The sequence below is a fragment of the Pinus tabuliformis genome, chromosome X, assembly GCF_031772625.1.
Source record: "Pinus tabuliformis cultivar Carrire ecotype Pingquan chromosome X, CPIR1, whole genome shotgun sequence".
Lineage (NCBI taxonomy): Eukaryota > Viridiplantae > Streptophyta > Pinopsida > Pinales > Pinaceae > Pinus > Pinus tabuliformis.
The window spans coordinates 35,060,965-35,084,503 of NC_142308.1; the positions used below are offsets into that span (position 1 = coordinate 35,060,965).

At 39.7% G+C, this 23,539-nt stretch overlaps 1 protein-coding gene across 3 annotated transcripts in view; it reads left to right on the forward strand.

Moving 5' to 3' along the window:
* The window catches only part of ALDH12A1 (aldehyde dehydrogenase 12A1), a 375,039-nt gene extending 365,585 nt beyond the window's left edge, over positions 1–9,454 (forward strand). For all 3 annotated transcript variants that reach the window (XM_089446596.1, XM_089446595.1, XM_089446594.1), the window contains 2 exons: positions 8,730–8,809; positions 9,020–9,454. In XM_089446596.1, the coding sequence (XP_089302722.1) occupies positions 8,730–8,809; positions 9,020–9,158 (219 nt within the window). In that variant the 3' untranslated portion in view covers positions 9,159–9,454. The remainder of the gene's footprint in view (positions 1–8,729; positions 8,810–9,019) is intronic.
* Positions 9,455–23,539: the final 14,085 nt, after the last annotated feature.

The window sequence follows — 23,539 nt, forward strand, 5'->3', positions numbered from 1 at the left end:
ACTTGTCGAAAGCTCTGTTGTAGTTGTGCTGGACATAGGGGAGGCTTTCATCCCATGTGCATGGATGCTTCGAGTTGTACATGTGCGGAATGTGTACGATCATCCTGTTGACAATTTCAGTTTGGCCATTAGTTTAGGGGTGGAAAGTGATGGACTTAGTAAGTTTGGTATCCAACATTGACCAGAGACTTGACCAAAATGCACTTAGGAATTTGTTGTCTCGATCTGAGACAATGTAATGTGGGATCCCAAAGTGTACCCACACTCGCTCAAAAAAGAGCTTAGTAGTGGCCTCTATTGTGATACTCTTTATGTAGGCCACCATAATGGCCATCTTGGAGAATCTGTCGACGACCACAAAAACACCGTCGTTGTCATGCTTAGTAGAAGGAAGGACCAACATGTAATCCATGGAGATGGATTCCCAAGGTTGACTCAGAGTAGGAGAGGAGTATATAGGCCTTGCTTCTTGATGGTTGGTTTGGCAATGACGCAAGCAGTGCAGGATTTAATGTACCTCTCGACATCTTGATCAATAAAAATACCTCTGTAGTACTACCACTATTTTCTCTTCTCCGAAATGTTCAGTGGCCCGACTGTAATGCGCCTCCCAAATCATCTTGGCACGCTCGCTTGAAGGAACACAAATGTGTCCCAGGTGGCATAACAATGCATCATGGAGGTGAAAATTTGGAACTTGCTTACCTTCCAGGAGTGTTTGGTATGTGCTGCCGAATTCTGGATCGCTCTTGTAAAGATGCGGCCACCTCAAAGTCTCGTGCCCACAGGAGTCGAGCATAGTGATCAACGCCATGACTGGTGGTCGGCTGAGGCAGTCTGCAACATTATTGGTGTTGCCCTTCTTGTACTTAATGTTCAAATGGAATTGTTGTAGGTATGTGGACCATTTCTGATGGCGATCGTTCTGCAACTTCCCTTGTGTCTGTATGAACTGTAGGGGTCAGTGATCTGTGTGGATGATCGTATCATTACCCAAATTGTAATGCTTCCATTGACAGCAGGCCTGCACAATGGAATACATTTCTTTGTCATAGGTTGTTGAAATTTGGTATCGGAGGACAGGTGGTTCCCTAAGGCTTTGATCTTTGGCCTAGGGAAAAGTGTCCAAAAGAATTTAATTTTTCTCCTAAAGTGACTTTATAATTTTTATAAAGTCAAATCTAATTTAAAAGTGACTTTAAGTGATAAAATTACTAAAGTCTAATTTTAAAGTGACTTTAATAAAGTCAATGTAAAACTAGAAAGGAAAAGTGACTTTGGAAATAAATGACTAAGTGGGTCTTTATTAAAGTGGGGTGAATTAAAAATAGAAAGTGAGATTTAAATGAGCATTTAATCTCAGCCCTAGATCTCAATCTATTTCAGCCATTGGATTTAGGGATTACCCAAAAGTCACTTAGGGTTAGATTAAGGGAGGAAAATGAGGAAAAGGTCATTCATTCTTTCATGAGCAGATTGAGAGAGAGAGAGCAAGAGAGCAAGGGAGATTTTTGGACAGGGAGGAGAAGGAGGCAGCAGCTTGGCACACATTCCAAGGCAGCATTTTAGCAAATCCGTACAGCTGAGTGAGCACACAGTGAAAGGCAGATATTGGGCACGATTTTCTAGAAATCCGTACAGCAAGTGCACAGAAATCGAGGAGCAGAAATCCGTACAGCAAGTGGCTGTACCTTGGCACACAAATCGAGGCAAATCCGTACAACTGGATTGCTGGTTTTTCTGCACGCAAATCGAGGAAATCCGTACAATGTATTTAATGGCAGCTTGCACACTTTTCTAAGAGGTCGTACAGCATTTATTGCTGTTCTGTTTTGTTGTTGGCAAGTTTTCCAGTTGGCTGTGAGGCATGGAAAACGAGATAAGCTGTAAAATTTGCTTGCTGATTTTTTTGCTGAATATTTCTCACTGTAAAAAGCATTTTCCAGAAATAAGAAAGAGCTCTCGAACTGGTTTTCCCCAAGAGTTGTAGGGGGTTTTTCTAGGGTCACCTTGACCAAAAATCACTGTGTTTCGATGTGTTGAATGGTTGTTTATATGTGCTGATTTTTATATTTCTGCATTTTCCAGCATTCTGTAAAATTTCCAGAATTTGTGTTTTTAGCAAAATTTATTTTTCAGTTGTTAAATGTATGGATATGGGAAAGGGCATTTAACTACTTTGGAGAAATAAGGTGAAACTGAAAACCGGGGTGGGAAATGAAAAATTTCTACATAGGTGGGATACTTTCGGACTGTGTCTGAAAGTGTCTCACTGTGGTAAGCCACTGGATGCCCCTGCTGAGTAAGAACTACACCAATAGCATAGTCGGAGGCATCTGTCTCAATCTCAAATGGTTGTTGCAGGTTTGGTAATGTGAGCATTGGTGCAAAGTAGAGGCGCTGCTTCAACTCGGAAAACACCTTCTGTTGGGTTTCAGACCAAAAGAACTTTGCTTTCACTCCGCCCTTGGTGACTTGACTTAAAGGCCAAGTGATATGAGAGAACCCCAACACGAACCTGCGGTAGAAATTGGCAAGGCCCAGAAAGCTGCGGAGCTCTGTTAGAGTGGTTGGGGCTGGCCAATCCCGAATGACTTGTATCTTGGCTGGGTCCACATGCACACCCTGCTCATCAATGATGTACCCCAGATATTGAACCTGGGTCATGCCAAAAGTGCATTTCTCCATATTGGCACATAGCTTGTGTTGTCGTAGGGTTTGGAGGACCTGTCGAATATGGTGGAGGTGCTCTTCCCAACTCTGGTTGAAGATCAAGATGTCATCTAAATACACCACCACGAATGCATTGGTGAAGGGTCACAAGATGTCGTCCATCAATCTCATGAAGGTTGTGGGGGCATTCGTTAACCCGAAAGGCATGACCAACCATTTGAAAAGGCCCTCCTTGGATTTGAAGGTAGTCTTCCACACATTGGAGGGTTCGATAGGTACCTAGTGATAACCGGACTTCAAGTCAATCTTGCTGAAATATTTGGCCCCTTTGAGCTAGTCCAGAAGGTCATCAATCTGTGGGATTGGGTACCTATTTTGAACAATGATCTTGTTTAGTGCCCAATAGTCAATATAGAGTCTCCAGGTCCCGTCCTTCTTCTGTACCAATACAATCGGGCTTCCACAAGGTGATGAGCTTGGTTTGATGTGCCCTTTCTGCAACAACTCCTGAATCTACCTCTTGATCTCATCTTTCTCCAGAACAGAGTGTCGATAGATATGTCCATTGGGTAGCGGCGCACCCAAGGTCATATTGATGGAGTGGTTGATGTGACAATGCAGAGGTACCCCCATAGGTGAGGCGAAAATGTCCCTGTACTCCTCCATGACCTTGTCCATCTTGCTGCTACTGTTCAAAGGAGCCATGTTTGGAAGCTGTGGCCACAATCTTCTTCTTCCCCTGAGGGAGAATCATAAAGAAAACAAATTTCCTGGTCTGTGAAATGATCTTACTGCATTGCTTTGCAGAGATCAAAGAGATGGCAGTAGGCGGGGTTACCTTCGGTATACTGTACAATTGATGGCCCAAAGTAATAATCACAGAGTGAGGTCTAGACTCATATACAGCGTGGTGCTTCCACAAGTATGGTTGTCCTAATATTGCATCACAAACTTCAAGAGGAGCAACATCACATAATACCTCATCCGTGAAGGGCTTGATGCTATAGGGAAGGCGACATTGCTGGCTGATGCTGAGATCTCGTCCTTGGTGAAACCACTCGATGGTGTACGGCTACGGATGTGATGTAGTCGGTAGATCCAGCCACTTCACGACCTCTGCTGAAATGAGGGTCTTTTGGCTCCCGTTGTCGACAATGAACTGCAAGAGAACCCTTCACCCACATCTGTGAGTGGAAGAGGCGTTCTCCCTCCTCTAGATCTTTAGGCTCATTCTTTTGGATCTTGGTGGTGGCCACGGTGGCACTGGGCTCCGTGTCAATGATCTGCTTCCCTTTGTCATTCCCCTTGTCAGGTTTTGACTCAGAGTCGGAACATGCGTCTGATTCAAAAGCCTTCAACTCGGCCACCATTGATTGCTTGGCCCGACACTCGTGTTGTGAGTGGACCTCTTATGGAACTCACACCATTTTCTCGCATCCTTCTTTGTCTCCGAGGTGTTGTTCTTTGCTTGCGGCTTCGGTGGGTTGTCCTAGGTAGCCTTGCCTTGGCTTTGTCCTTTGCTCTGCAGTTTGGGGGCACCTTTCCCTTGCTTCGGATTTGCAGATCCAAAGTCTCTCTTCTTCTGTTTAAACTTTTTCTCAATCTTGACAGCGTATCGGTACGCTGTGCCGAGTGAGGAGATGTCCAAGAACTCCATCTCGTCCTGGATGTATCTATGTAGACAGTCGCGGTACTTGAGTACCAAATGTCACTTAGAATCCTTGATACCCAAATTCATGTGAAGGATATGAAAAACATTGGTAAACTCTGACACATCTTGGTCCCTTCCCTGCCGCAGTGTGGTCCATTTTATGTATTTATCGTCATAGCTCCCGACAGGGTAGTACTGCTCCTTGATGACGTCCTGGAACGAATTCCAAGTGGGCGCAGCTGAAAATAGTGAGGGTGTACTTTTGTCCTTCTTCTCATGGTAGGTTTCCCTCTAGTCCTTGACATTGAGGGTGACTTTGAGAAGTGCAAAAGTGATCTTTTCCTGGCTAGAAAAATCATGAACAAAAAAATATCCTTCTTGCAGGTTTAACCATTTATCTACAACATTTGCATCTATCTGACCTTCAAATATGGGGATGTCAAAGTTAACTTGTACCTTAAAGGGTGTGGCGCTTCCAAAGTGGTTGTTGGAAGAAGATGCATTGCCTTTGGGTAGCCGCTGAAGAATTTGGGCAAAGTTGTCCTTCATCGTCCTCCTCTGTCGCTCGAGAGCTTCTTCGAGCAAGATTTAAAAGGATCTCCTGCCCCCTCGTCTTTCTTCTCTTCCGCCATGGGAGGTCGTCGGGATTTGTGAGACTAGTCTTGCAAAGGTTCAAGCCCTAACTCCTTATATCCCAACCTCGTTGGGGACATGCAAAGTAAAACAGAGAAAGAGCAGACCGCTTTGATACCACTGATCCAAACTTAAATAGAAAAGCAACAAATCTCAGATATAACCATAAATACAAAGATGCAATAGAAATAACATTTCATTTCATTAATATCAAATATTGAAATATGCTTACAAACAGAATGGAAATAAACTAGCTCGATCGATGGTAGCTTATCTCTGGGAAGAGATGTGGCGGCTACATGCCTTTGAACCGTGTTACAATGAGGCTCAAGGACCTATTTATTATTAAACAACAAGGGAAAACCCTAAACAACCAAAACCCTAACCCCGGGAGCTGGAATGCCAAGAGTTTGTGGGCCCCGTTGGGGTTAGTTGGGCAGCCAACTTCCCAGGGTCATAACTTGGTCATATTATCTCTGTCTGGCGCATACGATACCTTGTTTGAAAGATCTCTATAAGTACTATAGGGTTTGCGGCAGGCCCATAGACATGCAGACCTCAAAAAAACGTCGTTTAGGGGGTCAAAACTACTCCAGAAGTTTAGGACCCAAAAAGCAACTAAAATAGTAAATGCTGCAATAAACAAGGAAATGGATGAAACCGACTAGAGGTCTAGGTGGAATAGGCGGGTGGCCACCAATATCCACCTCGATCAGCATTGTGGCAAGCACACTCATCATTCAAATAGATGCTTCAAAATCAAGCCGCCTGCAAGAATGAAGATTCAACTTGGATGGATCGCTTCTTGGCAATGGGCTTCAACAACCAAGAAGATATTTCGGTCATACCACAAAATTTGTTCGAGTATTGAAGAGTCTTGCAGTTGAGATTTCATCTTATCACCTTGTATCTGACAGGGGGAGAATTGATGGACATCTACAAGCTTCAAAGATAAATCGAGCAAGCTTGAACCTGCTGCCTAGGGCTAGAGCCAAAGTCAGCTATACCCAGATTTAGAGTTATAGCTAGAGAAAGAGCAATACCCCATGAGCATGCCTTTGGTTGGTGGCCTTCCTTAAACCACCGCAAGTTGAGACTTGAATGGTCTCCCTTTCACTTAAACTTAGTACCTTGTACCTAAGGTATTAATTTATAACACTTTTTCTTTATTTGAACTTTAGAAATGTGCCTTGATTACACTTTTAACTTTTTTTTGACTTGAAACTAGGGGACCGAAATAGGGTTTATTTATTTTGTAACTTTGAAGTGAGAATTATGATGGTTATTTTTTTTATTAATTCATTTGAACTTTATCATACTTTGCTTTCCTTAAATTGCCTTTAGAAGTATATGCAGTGATTGTTAATTATCCCAGGGTTTATGAATCACTTTTGAAAGCAACTTATTATTATTATTTTAATAATCTCTCAAACCATGACGACTAACTAGCCACTGATTGACTGTATTGGAGCTTGGTGGGCACAAGTCCTTATTACAGGTTGCACCTTTTATGCTGACAGTTGTGAGCGGTTTTGGCATTGATAACTTCTATAGATTCCTATGAGTTAGTGAGTGGTGGAGTTTTTGCTTTCAATCAATGTTCTTTTCTACGCCCTAAATTATTGATTGGGAGGTGGCAACGGTGGAAACCTCAGAATGTGTAGCGAAGTAACAATTAGAACTTCAGCCACCAGCTTAGAAACGTTAGAGCATAGTTTTTTTTGTATATGAATGCTCAATTTATGCACGCTATAGAAATTACTTGCAATTGTAGGATGAATCCATGATTTTATTACTGATTATGTAATATTTGATATGATAAATTTTGCGTTGTTCTGAAATGCATTCCCTGCATTACCTTTAATGGTGGCAAAACATTAAACTTGTTGAAAAAAAATTATTGTTTTATGACAACAGAGTTTCCTTGTAGTGGAATATTTGAATTTTAAAAATGACCGAAGGCCTAGTGCTGGTGTTGTCAAAGACCAAAAAATAAATTAGAAAACTTTAAAAAATTGTGACCAATAGTCCACAGTTATGTCTCCAAAGAAAACAAAAAAATTGACCAATTTCTATTGGCCAAAGGATGGGATTAGAAAATGAAGCTCTGATACCAAATGTAACAACCAATATGGCTCACTAATTAAATATCCAAGATTCTTGGATTATAATGATATCATTGAGGATAAAATATTATATATTGAATAAATGTATGAGAAATGATATGATATGAATACAAATGAGGGCCTTTATATTAAGTGACAGTGCCATTTCATTAAGGGTCTCTCTTTCATTAGGATGTGTCCCATTACTTTTGTCTTGTCTCTTTATAGATTTACTCAAATGACAAGAGTAAACACTCGTTGAATGCAAAATTAAGTTCCATAGCCAACGAGTACCCACTCCGGATACTTTTGATAAGCCCCACAAGAAGATAATTAAAAATATGGTTTTTTTTCATGTATTTTCAATTTATATTGGTGTTGCGTCTATCAAAAACATGCAAAGTGGGTACTTGTTTAATGCAGAATTCAATTCCGTATCCAATGAGTGTCTATGCTTGACATTTGAGAAAAGCTACAAGTCAAAAATACAATTAAAAAATAGTTTTCTTCTTTCCCTTCAAAACTATTTACCCCTGGGGTTGACATCATCATCTTGAATCTTATTGGCTCTTTTAAAGTTGATTTTGATAGTACATTTTGTTTTGTTTTAAGGCTCATTTTTTACCTCAAAATTCCCCCTTGATTGTTATGGAGTTCGTCTTCTCCTTTTACTGTCCCTAAATACTGAAACCATACAAGTCAATATATTCTATAAATACTTGGTTTAACAAGAGCCATTAAATGGCTATAGATCATAGATACTCCCTAGATATGCTACAATATTATGCTTTCTCCATAGTCTCTCTCACTATCACCCATGAGAATACATTAGAGAAAGACTCCTGAAAGTAAGGGGCATTTCAGGACCTCTTTGAAATTACTATCTCCTTAGTTAACTTTATTAAATAAAGTGGAATTAGGTCGTTAATAAAATATTTCATTACAGTAAGGTAACATAAAGCATATCATTTGGGTAACCTGGCAATGAAGTATTTACCTAATGTCTTAATACCAGAGACCACAATGCCTCACAAAGTATCTCTCAACTGCTTGTGATTTTTAATATAATGTTCATAATGTATGATGAGTAGGTCTTGGCTGGCATGTTAGAAGACCGGGTTCATTTAGTGGAGGGAATGCCCTACCTTTATCTTCAAAAGTCATGCTTCTTTTCAAATGAAGATTGAAACTTGTACATTGAGGTATTAAGGTGATCTTCTTGTGTTAAACAAGGCACATAGTTCACATATTTCTAGATATAAGCTTAAGAAGTGAATGAAGACATAAAGTAAGAGAAACAGTACGAGCAGCTGGTTTGGACAATTTAAAACTGCAAGGTTCACACTTTAAGCCTTTAATCCTCTTTAGCTCTTTTAAGTTTTTATACAGCACCTAACAAAATAGGGAAAATTTAAAAAGGAAAGAATTGTTAGGTCATATTTCTTCTCAAAGAAATCATTCTGCAATTGTACTGAACTAGTTTGTTTGCTCCGTGCTATGTTCACAATGAGATAAGAAAATTTCCGTTGTATTCTTCGTGAACTTTTTCTTAAGCATGTGCCTTTGACATTGATTTGATCTCAAGACTTTTAGTTGCTCTCGTTAATGTTTATGTGACCTTTCAAAAATTAGCATTTGACATATTTTATTTCATGCAATCTTTGCAGGATGTTCTAGGAAGATCTGTAAATGGGACAACATATGCTGGTATCCGTGCACGAACAACAGGAGCACCTCAGAATCACTGGTCAGTCATTCTCCTATAATACACAACTCTTGCTGCTTTTGCCGTATATCCTAAAATCGGCTTATATTTGCAAAATCTTCATAAAATAAATATTCTTGAAAACTTTGCATGTAGAATGGTGCAGTTTCCTTAAATTTATACAAGCCATTAGTGTATTGCTTAATCAGATTTACAATTAGTAATCCACCAACAAATGCAAATTCTTTTCAGGTTTGGGCCAGCTGGAGATCCAAGAGGGGCAGGGATTGGCACACCAGAAGCAATCAAGTTGGTTTGGTCATGCCATAGAGAGATTATTTATGACGTTGGCCCTGTGCCAGATGAGTGGACTCTTCCAGCTTGCACATGATGAATTTTGCTCAATTGCAGATGATTCTTCAGGTTGTGATGTTAATTTATATGTGGACGGATGATTTGAATGTCATGCATACCAGTCTGGACTCTATTAAAAAATAATTCTGATTATTTATGACGTTGGCCCTGTGCCAGATGAGTGGACTCTTCCAGCTTACACATGATGAATTTTGCTTGATTACAGATGATTCTTCAGGTTGTGATGTTAATTTATATGTGGAAGGATGATTTGAATGTCGTGCATACCAGTCTTGACTCTATTGAAAAATAATTCTTCCTTTTCACTGGTCAGATATCTGCTTAACTGGATGGCATTATTCATAGCTGTTTGGTGTACTGGGGGCACCAATGAGTTAATCGTAACCAGAGGCAAATGTGATATTTACTAACGTGTGTTAATAGTTTTTACAGGTTTTTGAGTAGTGTTGATGGTTGCACAGTTTTCTATAGCACAGTTCGTCGAGTGGAGTATGCTTCGTAAAATTGATGATAATTATTGCATTTGTCATATGAAATAAGAAAATCTTTTTCAATTCTCAATTTCAGTAAGCATGTAAAAGGTTGCATGTTATGGTACTGAGAGAAGTTAACGAAACAATGGCTGTATCTCTCTACTTAGATGGTTCAAACTAGTTTAAAATGATGTTCAAAAACTTGTAAAACAGTGGATTCATCACTTTACTTTAAGTGGTTGGTACTAGTTTAAAATTATGTCCAAAAACTCAAGTTCAAGACTAGATGAGATCTTCCATCTAAAATTCATTGATGACAGTCTTTTTTCTCCCATTCAATGTGAGATGAACCTGCTAAATAGTCTATCTCTTGGGCAAGCATTCCAGTAGACATGCACAAATTTTATTTTGCCTCCACTTCTCTTCATACTGCTGCTTCATCCTCTACCTCTCATCCCTCCCAATGTAGGAAACTCTGTAATTATCACTATTAGCCCTTTTTTGCAGGGGTACCCCAAATTTTTTGGATCATACCATCTTTAAGCCAAAATGTGTGCAATCTATGGCCCTATAGTGCAATGTGGGATAAGTGTAAAAGTGTATCCTAGTTCTCCCTTGATGGATGGTCATGACCAGTCCTCTAGGTTCATCTTCATGGTGTTTGGTTTTATGGCTTTGCTGACTGCCCACTGGTGAGAGGTAACTCCCTGTGTTGATGGACATGCTTATGTCTTGGGTTGTTATGTGGGCATCATGGAGGTGGATCTGTTAGGACATATGGCTTAAAGGAGCATTTGTTGTACTAGCCCTGTAAAGGTGATCACACTATGTGAGGTGGAAACACCCTTCTTACTTTTGTACTAGCACACCTATCTTTATTCCCCACATGGACCATTTCTCTTATGTATGCATACCCTTTTGGCCATGGCCATCATTTTTCATGGTAGTCTCATAATTCACGATGCATTTGCACTCCCCAAGGTAACATCCTATTGAGAAATCGATAGGGGCAGCAGTTAGGGTGATTTCTCTTTACTTGATAATTGCTTGTGAAGTTATGCTAGCTTCTTATTACTTTTATTATGTTTTGTTCATCAAACAATTACCAAAACCATAAACCATGAAGATCACAAATGAACAATGAACACAAGATCTAGGCTCCAAGCCAAGGCAAATCCGCCTTAAGGGGAAAACCCAGAAAATTCTTCTCTTCTTAAAGAATCAAATCAATGAGGAATCCAAGAGCCAAACGACAAGACTAAGACCTTCAATAAGACCCAAGTCAACCCTCCTCCCAAGCTCTTCCAGCAAGTTAAAGTCAACTCAAGTCAAAACCTTCCAAATCAGCTCGAACTTTAGAACTTCAGCCGCCAGCTTCAGAATTTTGGACTTGCAGTGAATCTGCAACTTTGGCTCCTGCAACAACTTCAAATTTTCGCACGTGCGAGGAATCTAGGGCAGATTTTAGGGCAGAAACTTTAATTTTCCTCCTCATTTCTCTCTCTTGCTTCTCAACTCCTCTTGAATTTTGCACTTCTTGTCTTTGAGATCGAACTTGCTTGAGTGGTGCTTCAAATGAGGTCAAATTGTCTCTATTTTATACACATCCAGGAGGTTGAATTACCCAGTGTTTTACAAAACGGACTCGGATTCGGACTCGGCCGAGGATCGACTCGGACTCGGACTCAGAAACGGCAATGACTCGGCCGGCTCGATTTCAATGACTCGGTCGTTGTAAAAAATACATTAAATATTTATTTTTTTTATAAAAAAACATAATTTTAAAGATTTTCATTCAAGTTTTCAAACACACAACATTATAATATACATGGAAGACAACATATGATCAAAGTAGGCTCATGAACCAATCCATTATATCAAAATGGTACGGTGTACCCAATGGCAATAGTAAATACATAGTCAACTGTAGTCTGGACTCTGTCATACATGATCAAAGACTCATCTTTATGTTCCGCTTCATTATTGCTTGACCATCTTTATTGGATTCTCCTCGTCATTACGATTCTAAGGATATATAGCACGCTGCGAGACTCCTTACTGTTTGAAAGATATGTCCAACTTAAGTTGGTGCACCCACTATGTGGTCACAAGCCCCAAATAAGTTGATAATATGGAAGCATATTAAAAGGCTAAATAATTGTTGAAAATGCCAAATTGAAGTTTGAACCTTCTAATATCTTGCTGGACCAAAAGGTTGTCAAAAGATTAAGGTAATTCGGACATCCTTTCTCCAAAAGAGATAAGATAATTCGGACATCCTTTGATCTGTAACAGCATTGAACTTGTATAAGGGTTTGTGGTTTATAGTTCTGGGATTCCCTGGGTTCGTTCAACATATATTTTGCAGGTTTTAGTCATTTTGTTCTGAGGGCATAATCGTTGGTTTTCTGAAATTGTTTTGACAGTGGTTCACAACTCTATGATTATGACACGGTTCTGATCCTTTACTATTCGCCTCTAGAACAGAGGTATACATTAAAGAATATTCTGTTTAGTGCAAAAGCATTGCGTGGCAGCTAAATGTGATGTATGATACAGATATACCCCAATGTCCCTGTGTGTAGTCTACAATAGCTGTTGAATTTTACCAGACCTTTGACACTTAGAAACAAAGCTAGATCTTACATCTTAAAATTACCTCTTTCATTTGAAAATGGGAGGATCCTTATCTGATGGACATACATCATCAAAACATTACATCTCCCTCTGAATCCTTGGCAAAAATCAGCAAAAAAGTCATTTATTTTTGGTTATTACGCTGCCCCAGCCGCACTTGAACGAAACGGCCGAGTCATGACAGGACCCGGCCGGGTTGACCGGGTCAGCTATGACTCGGCCGAGTCATTGGCTGACTCGGCCGAGTCATAGCTGACTCGGCCAGCCGAGCCGGGTCACATTTTTTTGTGTTGAAACGGAACGAAACGGCCGTTTCCGTTTCGGTACGGCCGTTTCGTAAAACACTGGAATTACCCCTTCCGGGGCCAACTTGGTATTGAGAGTACAAAAATTACATTTTTGACTCAAATAAATTTATTTTACCATTTTTTTTGAAAGTCCAAATGTCCCTGGACTCAAATACAACATTTTGACTTATGACAAATATTCTTTTAACTCAATAAACACTAGAAGCATGAAGAACATGCTTGACCTAGATGACCAAATAATTTGAGCATGAAACCCATGCTTGAAGAATAATATTTATTTTTCTTCTTTTGATCTTTACATGAAATATACAATAATATAAGTACAATAGCAATTATGAAGACCGGACCTAGTTGTATTTTCTAACACTCCCTCTTAACTAGCGAGGCATTCATAATCGCATAACAAGTACAAGTACATTCTCAAACTGAAATATTCTCATAGGAAGAGTCAGATTAGTAAGGCATCTTTTCCAAGCATCAACATCATGAACAACATGATCAAATGCCGAAATGGTAAGGATTTGACTAACAAGCTTTAAATCTCCACAAGATTAGAGCACAATGTTGGGAGACATACATATGACCACCGTAGCCTCTCAAGGCACATATCCCATCTAAATGTTCACTAGGTATTGCAGAAAATTTTATGTAGATTCAAAACTGCTCATGTAATTTACTAAAACATAAGATTCAAATCTACTGTACTCATCTGCGGAAATCAATTCACGATCGAGAACATAAATCATAAACATGCATCAATATTTAACACACATGCACATAGATTTATCTAGGGGAAATCAACTGCTCAAAACCCCTTCCTATCTGTATTGCATTAATCAAAGAATCTTGATGAATATATATGCTTGCTCAAGCTTGAGCACAACCTGCACCTGTATAGTCTATCCTATTGCTTCAATGGCCAACTCTGGCCAAATCTCATTGCCAAGCTACTATTTCCTTGTGTTGTTCCTTGAGGAATTAGGCCCCTATTAATTAGGAAATTCCTCATTGAGAATTACGCAATCCATAAGGTTGATCCTCTGACTACATGCACCACTTGTACACCTCTAACTAGTCTACAACTGATAGTACAGTGCCTTGGAATCTCCATCTCAACTTGGTAACTTGAATTCTCTGCATGCATTAGTTATTTTGGGTTGATTGATTAGTTAACTGGTTGATCACACAATGAGTCGAAGTTACACTTCCACTCTTGGACATTCCACTAGTTCCTCTTGTAGTTAGAACTAGTTTAACTGATCTTAACTCAGTTTAACTAAAATAGATTGCTAGAAATTAACAATCAATCATACTGAACTGAACTCAAGCTTCCCCAACTCGAATTAACTGAGTGACAAGTGTCATGTCACCTCAGTTAACTACCTCCAAGATTTCTGCTGAAATAGAAATTTGAATTTTAATGTAGTTTGACCAAGGGAAATTCAAACTTAGATTTTCTTGCTACATTTTCAGCACCCCTCTCATCAAGAAAGGGATTATCAGTTACCTTGATCCTGCATCTATGGAACTCGAATTTTCCTCTTGACAAAACCTTTGTCAAAATATCTTCATGTTGTTCTTCTGCAGGAATGTATTCGAACAACATAATCCACCTTTGCACACAATCCCATAGATGGTGATACCGGAAATCAATATGCTTGGATTGATCATGAAATACAGGATTCTCAGAGAGTTTGATACAACTTTGATTATCACAGTAAACCACAGTAGGATCCATCATCTAACTAAATAACCTAACAAGAATCTTTCTCATCCATATTGCCTCATATGCTGCTTGACTTGCAATTGTGTACTCTGCTTCTGCTGCCCTGATTGCCACAGTTCTCTGCTTCCTGCTGTACTAAGAAAACACTGTTGACCCAACACTGAAAATTCCTCTTGATGTGCTCTTCCTGTTTGATAGGCTCCCTGCCCAATCTGCATCTGTGAAGCCTTGCGGCTTCACTCCCCCTGTCCATTTGTACCAAAGTCCAAATTGAGTAGTGCCTCTGAGATATCTCAACACATGCTTTGCAACCTTCCAATACAATTTGGTTGGCTTAACCATAACTTGACTAAGCTGGTTGACTACATAACACATGTCTCGTTGTGTGTTCACCAAATACATAAGTGAACCCACAAGTTGTCTGTAAATGGTAGCCTCCACTTCCTTACCTGAAGTGGCATTCTCCTTCCTCCAACTGCCTGCTAGAGGAGTGTCCATGGGTTTGCTACTCTCCATGCGGAACTTCTTCAATATCTTATTGACATACTTGCCTTGAGAGACAAACAATTCCCCATCTCCTTGCCATACTTCCAAACAAAGGAAATAATGCATGAGTCCCATGTCCTTCATCTCAAATTCTCTTGCAAAATCCTCTTTGCAAGAACTGATCAACTTCTCATCACCAGTTAAAATTAAATCATCGACATATAACACAATAATCAATAATTTACCTTCAACAATAATATGATAAAGGTTTGCATTTGCTTCATTTTTTGTGAAGGCCAACCCGATGAGATAATTGTCAATCATGGTGTATCAAGCACGGGGTGCTTGCTTCAATCCATAGAACACTCGCTTGAGTTTGCACACATGTGACTCTGTCAAAGGTCTCAAAACCTTCTGGCTGCTCAATGTACACCTCTTCCTCAATAACTCCATTGAGGAATGTTGTCTTCACATCCATCTGGTAGATCTTCCATCCAAGTGCTAGAATTGATTTGATGGATGAGTACCTTGCTATTGGACCAAAGGTCTCCTCACAATCAATTCCCTCCACTTGAGAGAACTCCTTGGCCACAAATCTGGCCTTGTGTTTCTCTATGCTTCCGTTTGTTTCTTGCCTTATCTTATAGATCCATCTCGAACCCACCACTGATTTGTTCTCTGGTCTTCATACCACTTCCCAAACACTGTTTCTGATAACAGAATCGTATTCCTCTACCATAGCATCAACCCATACCAGTTTCTTCACAACTTCCTCGAATGAGAATGGCTCAGTCTCTACAAGCTCACTCATCAGAGCCATGTAGCAGTGTATCGATCCGCTGACCTCCTCTACCTACGCTGTGAAGTGGGTGCTCCCACATTGTCTCTAGCATCATGCAATAATATTTCAGCTTCTCTAGTTTGTTTTCTTCCATCTCTGGAAGTCTTTGCTTGAGTGGAAGTCTCCACTCTCTCTACCTTTGCTTGTGGTTGCTCCACAACTTTGTGAGGTTACTCTTTTAGAGCCAAAAGCTCCTTCTCTAGATGCAACTGAAGCTCCCTCTCAAGGGAACACCTCATTGCCTTCTCCTCATCAAACTTCACATCTCTTCTTACAACTATCATCTTGAGAGATGGAAAGTACACATGATAGTTGTGAGGTGTTTCTATGTACCCCACAAATATCCCCAACTCTATTGTTGGCTCTAGATTTTTCCTTGATTCCTTGGAAACATGGCAGTAAACTGATGATCCAAAGATCCTGAAGTGTGACACATCTAGTTTCTTCCCTGAAAAAGCTTCCTCTAGTGTACTCATGCCAAGAATCCAATGAGTACCCTTTTCTGCAAATAGACCATTGTGTTGCATGCTTCAGCCCACAAGTGTAGTGGTAGGCCTTGGTCATGCAACATCGTCCGTGCTGCTCCCACAATACTTTTGTTCTTCCTCTCAACCACCCCATTCCACTATGGTTGTGGGGTGTTGTCAGCTCCCATCAAATGCTTTCCTTTACACATTTTTTTTTAAACTCATTCGACACTTCACCTCTATTATCGCTTCTGAGAGCCTTCACTTTCTTGCCAGTTTCTTTCTCAACAAGTGCTTTGAATTCAACAAACTTGGAGAATGTCTAGTTTTTCTTCTACATGAAGAAGATCCAACACTTCCGTACTTCCGTGAGAAATCATCTACAAATATAACATAATACATGTGCTTGAGAAAGGTCCACAGACATTAGAGTGGATCCTTTCAAGGACTTCTTGCACCTTGGTGTCCCGATCATTGAAGGCGGCTTTTGTGTACATCCCTAAGGTACACCCTTTGCATGTATCTTGCTACTCTAGTGCTCCTTTGGGAATGCCTGTGGAAATCTGCTGCATGATGTTCAAAGCGCCATGATGCAAATGGCCAAGTCTTTTATACCATAATTCACCGATATCTCGACTCTGCACCTTCTCTTCTTTTGTGCTTAATGCTTCACAATTTTCCACATCTAATTTGTAAAGGTTCTTCACTCGAACCTCGATTTGCTTCACTTGCCCCGTGGCGATATGTTTTAAGAAAGCCTTCCATTTGTTGAATATCACGTCGTAGCCACAGTCTTCCAAAACTGCTACAAAAACTAGATTCTTCTTCAGAACCGATACAAACATCACATCTTTGAGCCTAGGAGGGGAGCCAAACTCCCTCTAAAAAGTAATTGTACCAATACCGATCGTGTTGTACCTTCCATCATCTCCCATCTCGATGTGCATTTGAAGATCTTTCTCCTCCAAGTGACTGAAAAATTCTTTGTTCCCTGTCATGTGGAACGAGGCACCACTATCCAGATACCACACACTCCCCATCATTTTGTTTGCCATGCATGCAATGAGGGTGAAGTCCAACTCGAATTGTGAAGCCAAAGCTTGACCTACCGCTTCTCATGAGGGCTTTTTGACCACCTTCTTGTGTGGAAACTTCTTGGCATAGTGTCCTATTTCATGACAATGAAGCACTTGATTTTGGACAAGTCTTTCTTCTTGCCCCCTTGACCAAGTTTTTCTTTGGATTGGGATTTCTTTCCTTTCCCTTTCTTTGTCTTTCCAGCCAAGGCATGGTTCTCCTCATCATCACACTTGGATGAAGTTTCGTCTTTGGTGTTCTGCCTTATTTCTTCTTGCACCAAATCAGACCATAATCGTGTTGAAGAACATTAGGGGAATTTTGAGGTCTAAAATGGGCCTCCTAAGAAAAATGTACAACCAAAATAAACTTTATAAGGACCAAGAGGATTCAAGATGATGATGTCATCCATGGAGGATGCTTCACCATTTTTGGAATAAACTAAGTAAAAAGAATAAATAATAATAAAATAATAAAACTGCTTTTTCAACTTATCTCCCTAAGGTTTTACTCAAATTTCGAGTAGGAGTACTCATTGGACGCAAAATTAATTCCTCATCTAAGGAGTACCCATGTTGCATACTTTCAAAGGAGCTTGATACACGAAAAATGAAAAATACATGAAGAACGTGATTGCAATCACGTTTTTCATGTATTTCTCAATTTTCGTTTAGTAGGGTCCATCGAAAGTATGCAACATGGGTACTCCTTGGATGAGGAATCAAATTCTGCATCCAATGAATGTTGCCGCTCGAAATTTGAGAAAACCCAGAGGGAGATAAGTTCAAAATACGAGTTGAAAAAAATAAATTTTCCTTTTTTCCCTCTAAAATTTGATGATGTAAAGTAATTTTATTTTATTATTTCCACTATTATTTTATAATTTCCTTAGGAGGCCCATGTTAGACCTGAAAATTGCCCTAATGATCTAGGGCAATTAGGTGTAGTGTGATTCTTCTTGACTTGATAACATTTTGTGGAGTCTTTTTACTTTTCCTTGTTAGCTTAATCTTGTTCTTGTTCTTATTAATGCATGTGTGTGTACTTCACCAAACTGCTATCAAAACATAAAAACAAGAACACAAGATGTTGGCTCTCTGCCAAGGCCAAAACCTCTCTTCTCTTGAGAGGAAAACCCTTTAGTAATTTTCTCTTATTGAAGCTTCTTATTGACCAATGCCAAACCCTAGACCCTTGACAAGAATATCCTCCAAGCACAAGTCAAGCCCTTTCAAGATTACTTCTTCTTGCAGCACTTCGTCCTCCTCCTTCTAGCACTTTGTATTTCTTCCTTCAGCACTTCTTCCGGCAACTATAGAGACCTTTGATTGTATACTTTAGAGTGACCCTTGATCTTTTCTTCCCTTGTTAGTGATGGAGTTTTTCAAACTCAAGGAGATGATCTTGTTTCCTCCCAACTGAGCCTTCTTCTCTTCCACAAATATTGCAAACTTTAGAGCAGCAATAATGCATCCCTAGTTCTTCGCACGTGTGAGGGAATACCCTCACAAGAATTATGTTAGACTTCTCTTTCTAGCTTCGCTTGTATAACCTTCTTCCACGCTTGAGAGAGAGAGCTTATAGGCCTAATGATCTAGCCCAACCAACGAAATTATATGACTGTTATAGTGGTGTTGTTCTAACCGCAGGTAGGGCTTCCTTTCTTTGCATGTGTGACTGTAACAACCCTTTAAGACTTCGGTTTTACTTCCTCCTTTCTTCGCTACCTGGGGGACCCTTTACTTGTATTCTTATTACCCTTTGCTTGCCTTCCACCTTTGTTGATTTAAGAGGTTGTGAATGTGTTATCTTTAGAGGAGTGGACAACCTCTATAAATAGAGGACTGTCCCTCCTTTAGGCTGACTTGTAGGCTGACTTGCTGCTTTGAGGCCGACTTGTCTTCCTTTGCTGCGATAGGTGCTTTTAATGGTGTCATTGCTTCTTTTGATGGTGTGTTTGCTAGGAGAAGACTTGACTATGCTTGGAGGTATTCTCTTGACCCTAGTACATAATCATACATGGTGTAACATGCCCTTAAGGCCTTCAACATTTCCTTTTGACTATTTTGTTAATCAAGATTGTCATTGATGTCAATATGGCATTGCCTGAGATGGAAAATATTCTTGAGATGCTTGGTTCCAGATGATGATGTCATTACTCTTGTTTGACAAGGATGTCATCAATTAATATTTCAAGCCACTAATGTAGAAGTCTTAAGAAGTGCCAAGTGCCAAATGCCAATCACGTGCCTTATTTGATGATCTAGACCTTAACCCTTGATGACATATGGAGGACTACACTTGATAACAGAACTTGATGAGGTCTTGATAACATGGTTGGAAGACTAGATGATGACATGGAAGATCTCATTTGATGGTTGGAAAACTACCTTGGAACTTTCCTAATGATGTTGCCTATGACATATTATTGCACCACTATATGATGACACGAGATGATACGCTCATTGTTTGATACTATCATGATGACATGGATGTCCTACATGATCTTATGATGATGAAGAAGCCAAACAATGGAGAAGCCACACTGTCCCAAACATTCCTCATGTTATCCCAAAAATTTTATGCATAAAATTTAAGGACAGTCACAAAGACAAATTATTTTTGCCACCTTAGAGGCATCTTTTCTCAATGGGACCTAGACCATTTTAAAGATGATTTTTTCCTCTTTTTAGTAAGCCCTTACTTTCCCTGAAACTCCAGTGGTTGTTGAGAAATGAATTTTTAAGTTGAGAAATATATATATTAATGCAAGTCGACATGAGCCGACTCATGCAACTTGGCCTCTTATTCAAGTGACGTGTCTCCTCTCCTTAACGCAAAACCAGTATAAATATAAGTCTATCTCCTCATTCTAGCCATCAGATTTTGGTGATCTTTTCTGAGATTGAGCACAAAATGTGGACAAGAATTACAAGAGAAAATAAGAGGTCGAGGAGGACATTGAAGTTTATTGTTTGGGCAACTTTTTGAGGAAGTCGTGGTCGAAGTTTCCGTAGTTGCCGTGGTTGAAGCTATTGTGGTTGAAGTTGTCGTAGTTGTCGTGGTTGAAGTTGTCGTTGTAGTTGTTGTGGTCGAAGGTCTCCCCTTGATAAATCAGGTCTTGGCTATGTAGGTTAATCCTCAAGCAAGAATGATAATACTTCAAATATCAAGGATGTGAGGAAGCCTGGAAGAAATGTTCATGCTCCCAATTCTAGCAAAGTCAAGAAGAAGAGTCAAGACAACAATGGAAGAAATCCTACTCCAAGGAGACTTGCAGATGGTGTCAAAAATACAAAAGGCAATGAATATCATCAAAGAATCCTAGGGAAAAAAGAGTTCAGAAGCACGTCAAGGAAATATTCATCTCCTAGGTACCAAAGTATATTTCTTGGTTATTGCTATTCTTGTAAAAACTTTGGGTACATGGAAAAGGATTGTAGGTCTTATCACAAAGACAAATATAATGGTCCTTGTCAATCTCCTAGAAGCAATTTTGCAAGGAGAAGTCATTATTACTCATTCATAAACAAGATGGAGTGCTTCAATTTCCATAACATTGGACATATGACACGTGATTGTAACTTGACTTGGGTCCCCACACAAGCTAGAACCATGAAAACCAAGCCAGGAAAGAAAGTTACACAAGTATGGAGAAAGAAGAAAATTGGATCCGAAACTCTCTTGGACACTCCGACGAACAACACATGTTGTTGATTTGATGAAGAAATCCTTGATATTCTGAATATTTGGTGGTGAGACTCTGCCAAAGAGGAGACCATGCATACAGTTAGGGGGAGTTTGTGATTCTTGAGCATTCTTGGAGAAGTTATCCATAAATGGGCCCTATGAAATCATTGATGAGTCATACATGGACACTCATCCTCTGATAGATCTTCTCTTGGGAGCAACTCCATTGAAGAATATGACCCCTTTCTCATCTGGTGGACTATTGTTCAGGATCTCTTCTTTTTTATCGCTAAGCAAGTAATCTTTCTTGAGGTAGAGGAGTTTATGCAGATGGGGGAGCTGGTTCATCCATGAAGAAATGCAACTTGGACCATATTTCCAGATGAAAGAGCACCATGACAGGGGAGTAACATACCTATGAAGAACTACTATTGATAAAGAAAATATGATGAAAAGAAGCAGCTTGACAGGGGGAGTACTTGGGCGCCCTGTTTGCCATTGATGTCAAAGGGGGAGAGAATGTTGGAAGCACAAGAATATTGCCATCAATGACAAGGGGGAGATTGTTAATCAAGGTTGTCATTGATGTCAATATGGCATTGCCCGAGATGGAAAATATTCTTGAGATGCCTGGTTCCAGATGATGATGTCATTACTCTTGTTTGACAAGGATGTCATCAATTAATATGTCAAGCCACTAATGAAGAAGTCTTAAGAAGTGCCAAGTGCCAAATGCCAATCACATGCCTTATTTGATGATCTAGACCTTAACCCTTGATGACATATCGAGGACTACACTTGATTAATGACCACACTTGATGATGGCACTTGATGAGGTCTTGATAACATGGTTGGAAGACAAGATGATGACATGGAAGATCTCATTTGATGGTTTGAAGACTACCTTGGAACTTTCCTAATGATGCTACCTATGACATATCATTGCACCATTATATGATGACACGGGATGATACACTCATTGTTGGATACTGTCATGAGGACATGGATGTCCTACATGATCTTATGATGATGAAGAAGCCAAACAATGGAGAAGCCATACTGTCCCAAACTTTTCATGCATAAAATTTAAGGACAGTCACAAATAAAAATTATTTTTTCCACCTTAGAGGCATATTTTCTTAATGGGACCTAAACCATCTTAAAGAGGATATTTCCCTCTTTCTAATGAGTGCTTACTTGCCCCGAAACTACCAGTGGTTGCTAAGAAAATAAATTTTTAAGTTGAGAAATATATATATTAATGCAAGCCAACATGAGCTGACTCACGCAACTTGACCTCTCATTCAAGTGACGTGTCTCCTCACCTTAATGCAAAACCAACATAAATATAATTTCGTCTCCTCATTCTAGCCATCAGATTTCGGTGATCTTTTATGAGATTGAGAATGAACTTCAGACAAGAATTACAAGATCAAATAAGAGGCCAAGGAGGACATTGAAGTTTACTATTTGGGCAACTTTTTAAGGAAGTCGTGGTCGAAGTTGTCGTAGTTGTCGTAGTTTCCGTGGTTGAAGTTGTCGTGGTCGCAGTTGCCGTTGTTGTCATGGTTGCAGCTGTCGTTGTTGTCATGGTTGCAGTTGTCGTAGTTGTTGTGGTTGAAGCTACCATGGTCGAAGTTGTCGTGGTTGAAACTGTCGTGGTCAAAGTTGTCAAGTTGTCATGGTCGAAGTGTTGATTTATTGAGATTGGACAAATAAATCTTGTTGAAGTCTTCTCTTGAGAACATAATAGGGCAGAGTTGGAGAACTTTGTGAAGCAGCATATTGAAGATTTGTGGAAATCGTTGAAGACCATGATACATTGAAGCCATCAAGAGGTGACCTTGAAGAATTTTTGTTTGGTAACATGAAGAGCAATGGTGACACATTCATGTGAAGAACAAGGTTGTCATTGATGACGAGACGTGGAGACTAAAGTGAAGGGATAATTGAAGATTGATAGGGCTCGTTAAAGAAGACATTGGGAGTCGTGAAGTATAACCAAATATATCTTGACGAAGTAAAGATAAGGGTTGGAGCCTTGAAGAGAAAAGGTTGGTGCCTTGGAAGATAGGGTTGGAGCCCTAGAAGATTAGATTCCTCAAGAAACCAAGTTGGAGCTTAAACCGGATATAGGGTTGGAGCCCTTGAGCTTGGTGCCTCAAAATTGATAAGGTTGGAGCCTTGGAAGTCCAAGTCGGTGCTTGGCATATTACAGGTTGGAGCCTAGGAGATTGAAGATAAGTGTCTTCATCTAGGGTTGGAGCCCTACATATCTTGTACTTGATTTATTGTAAAGAAGAAATTAATAAAAACATTTATTCTTATTGTTCATTTTGTGCTTTAAATATAAGTGGTCTAACTGGTAAAAATAACAATTGAAAAGAAGTATTGATTCACCCCCCTCTCAGTATTTCCAACATCTTTGACTCACCTATATCACTTAACATGTGCTAAACCTATTTAAATGAGCAAGAAACTCATTAACATATATTATAAAAATAATATTTCTTTTATTGAATAAGTAAAAATATCAAAAGTACATTTATGAAGACCGAACCTAGTTACATTTCCTTCAACAAATCGTTCCCAATTTGGTAGCTTCTCCCTCCCATTTATCAAATCCTAGTAGTTGTGCCAGCTCTTGGGAAGGCCTAGAAGTGCTAGGCTTACTAGATCGTCTTCTACAACT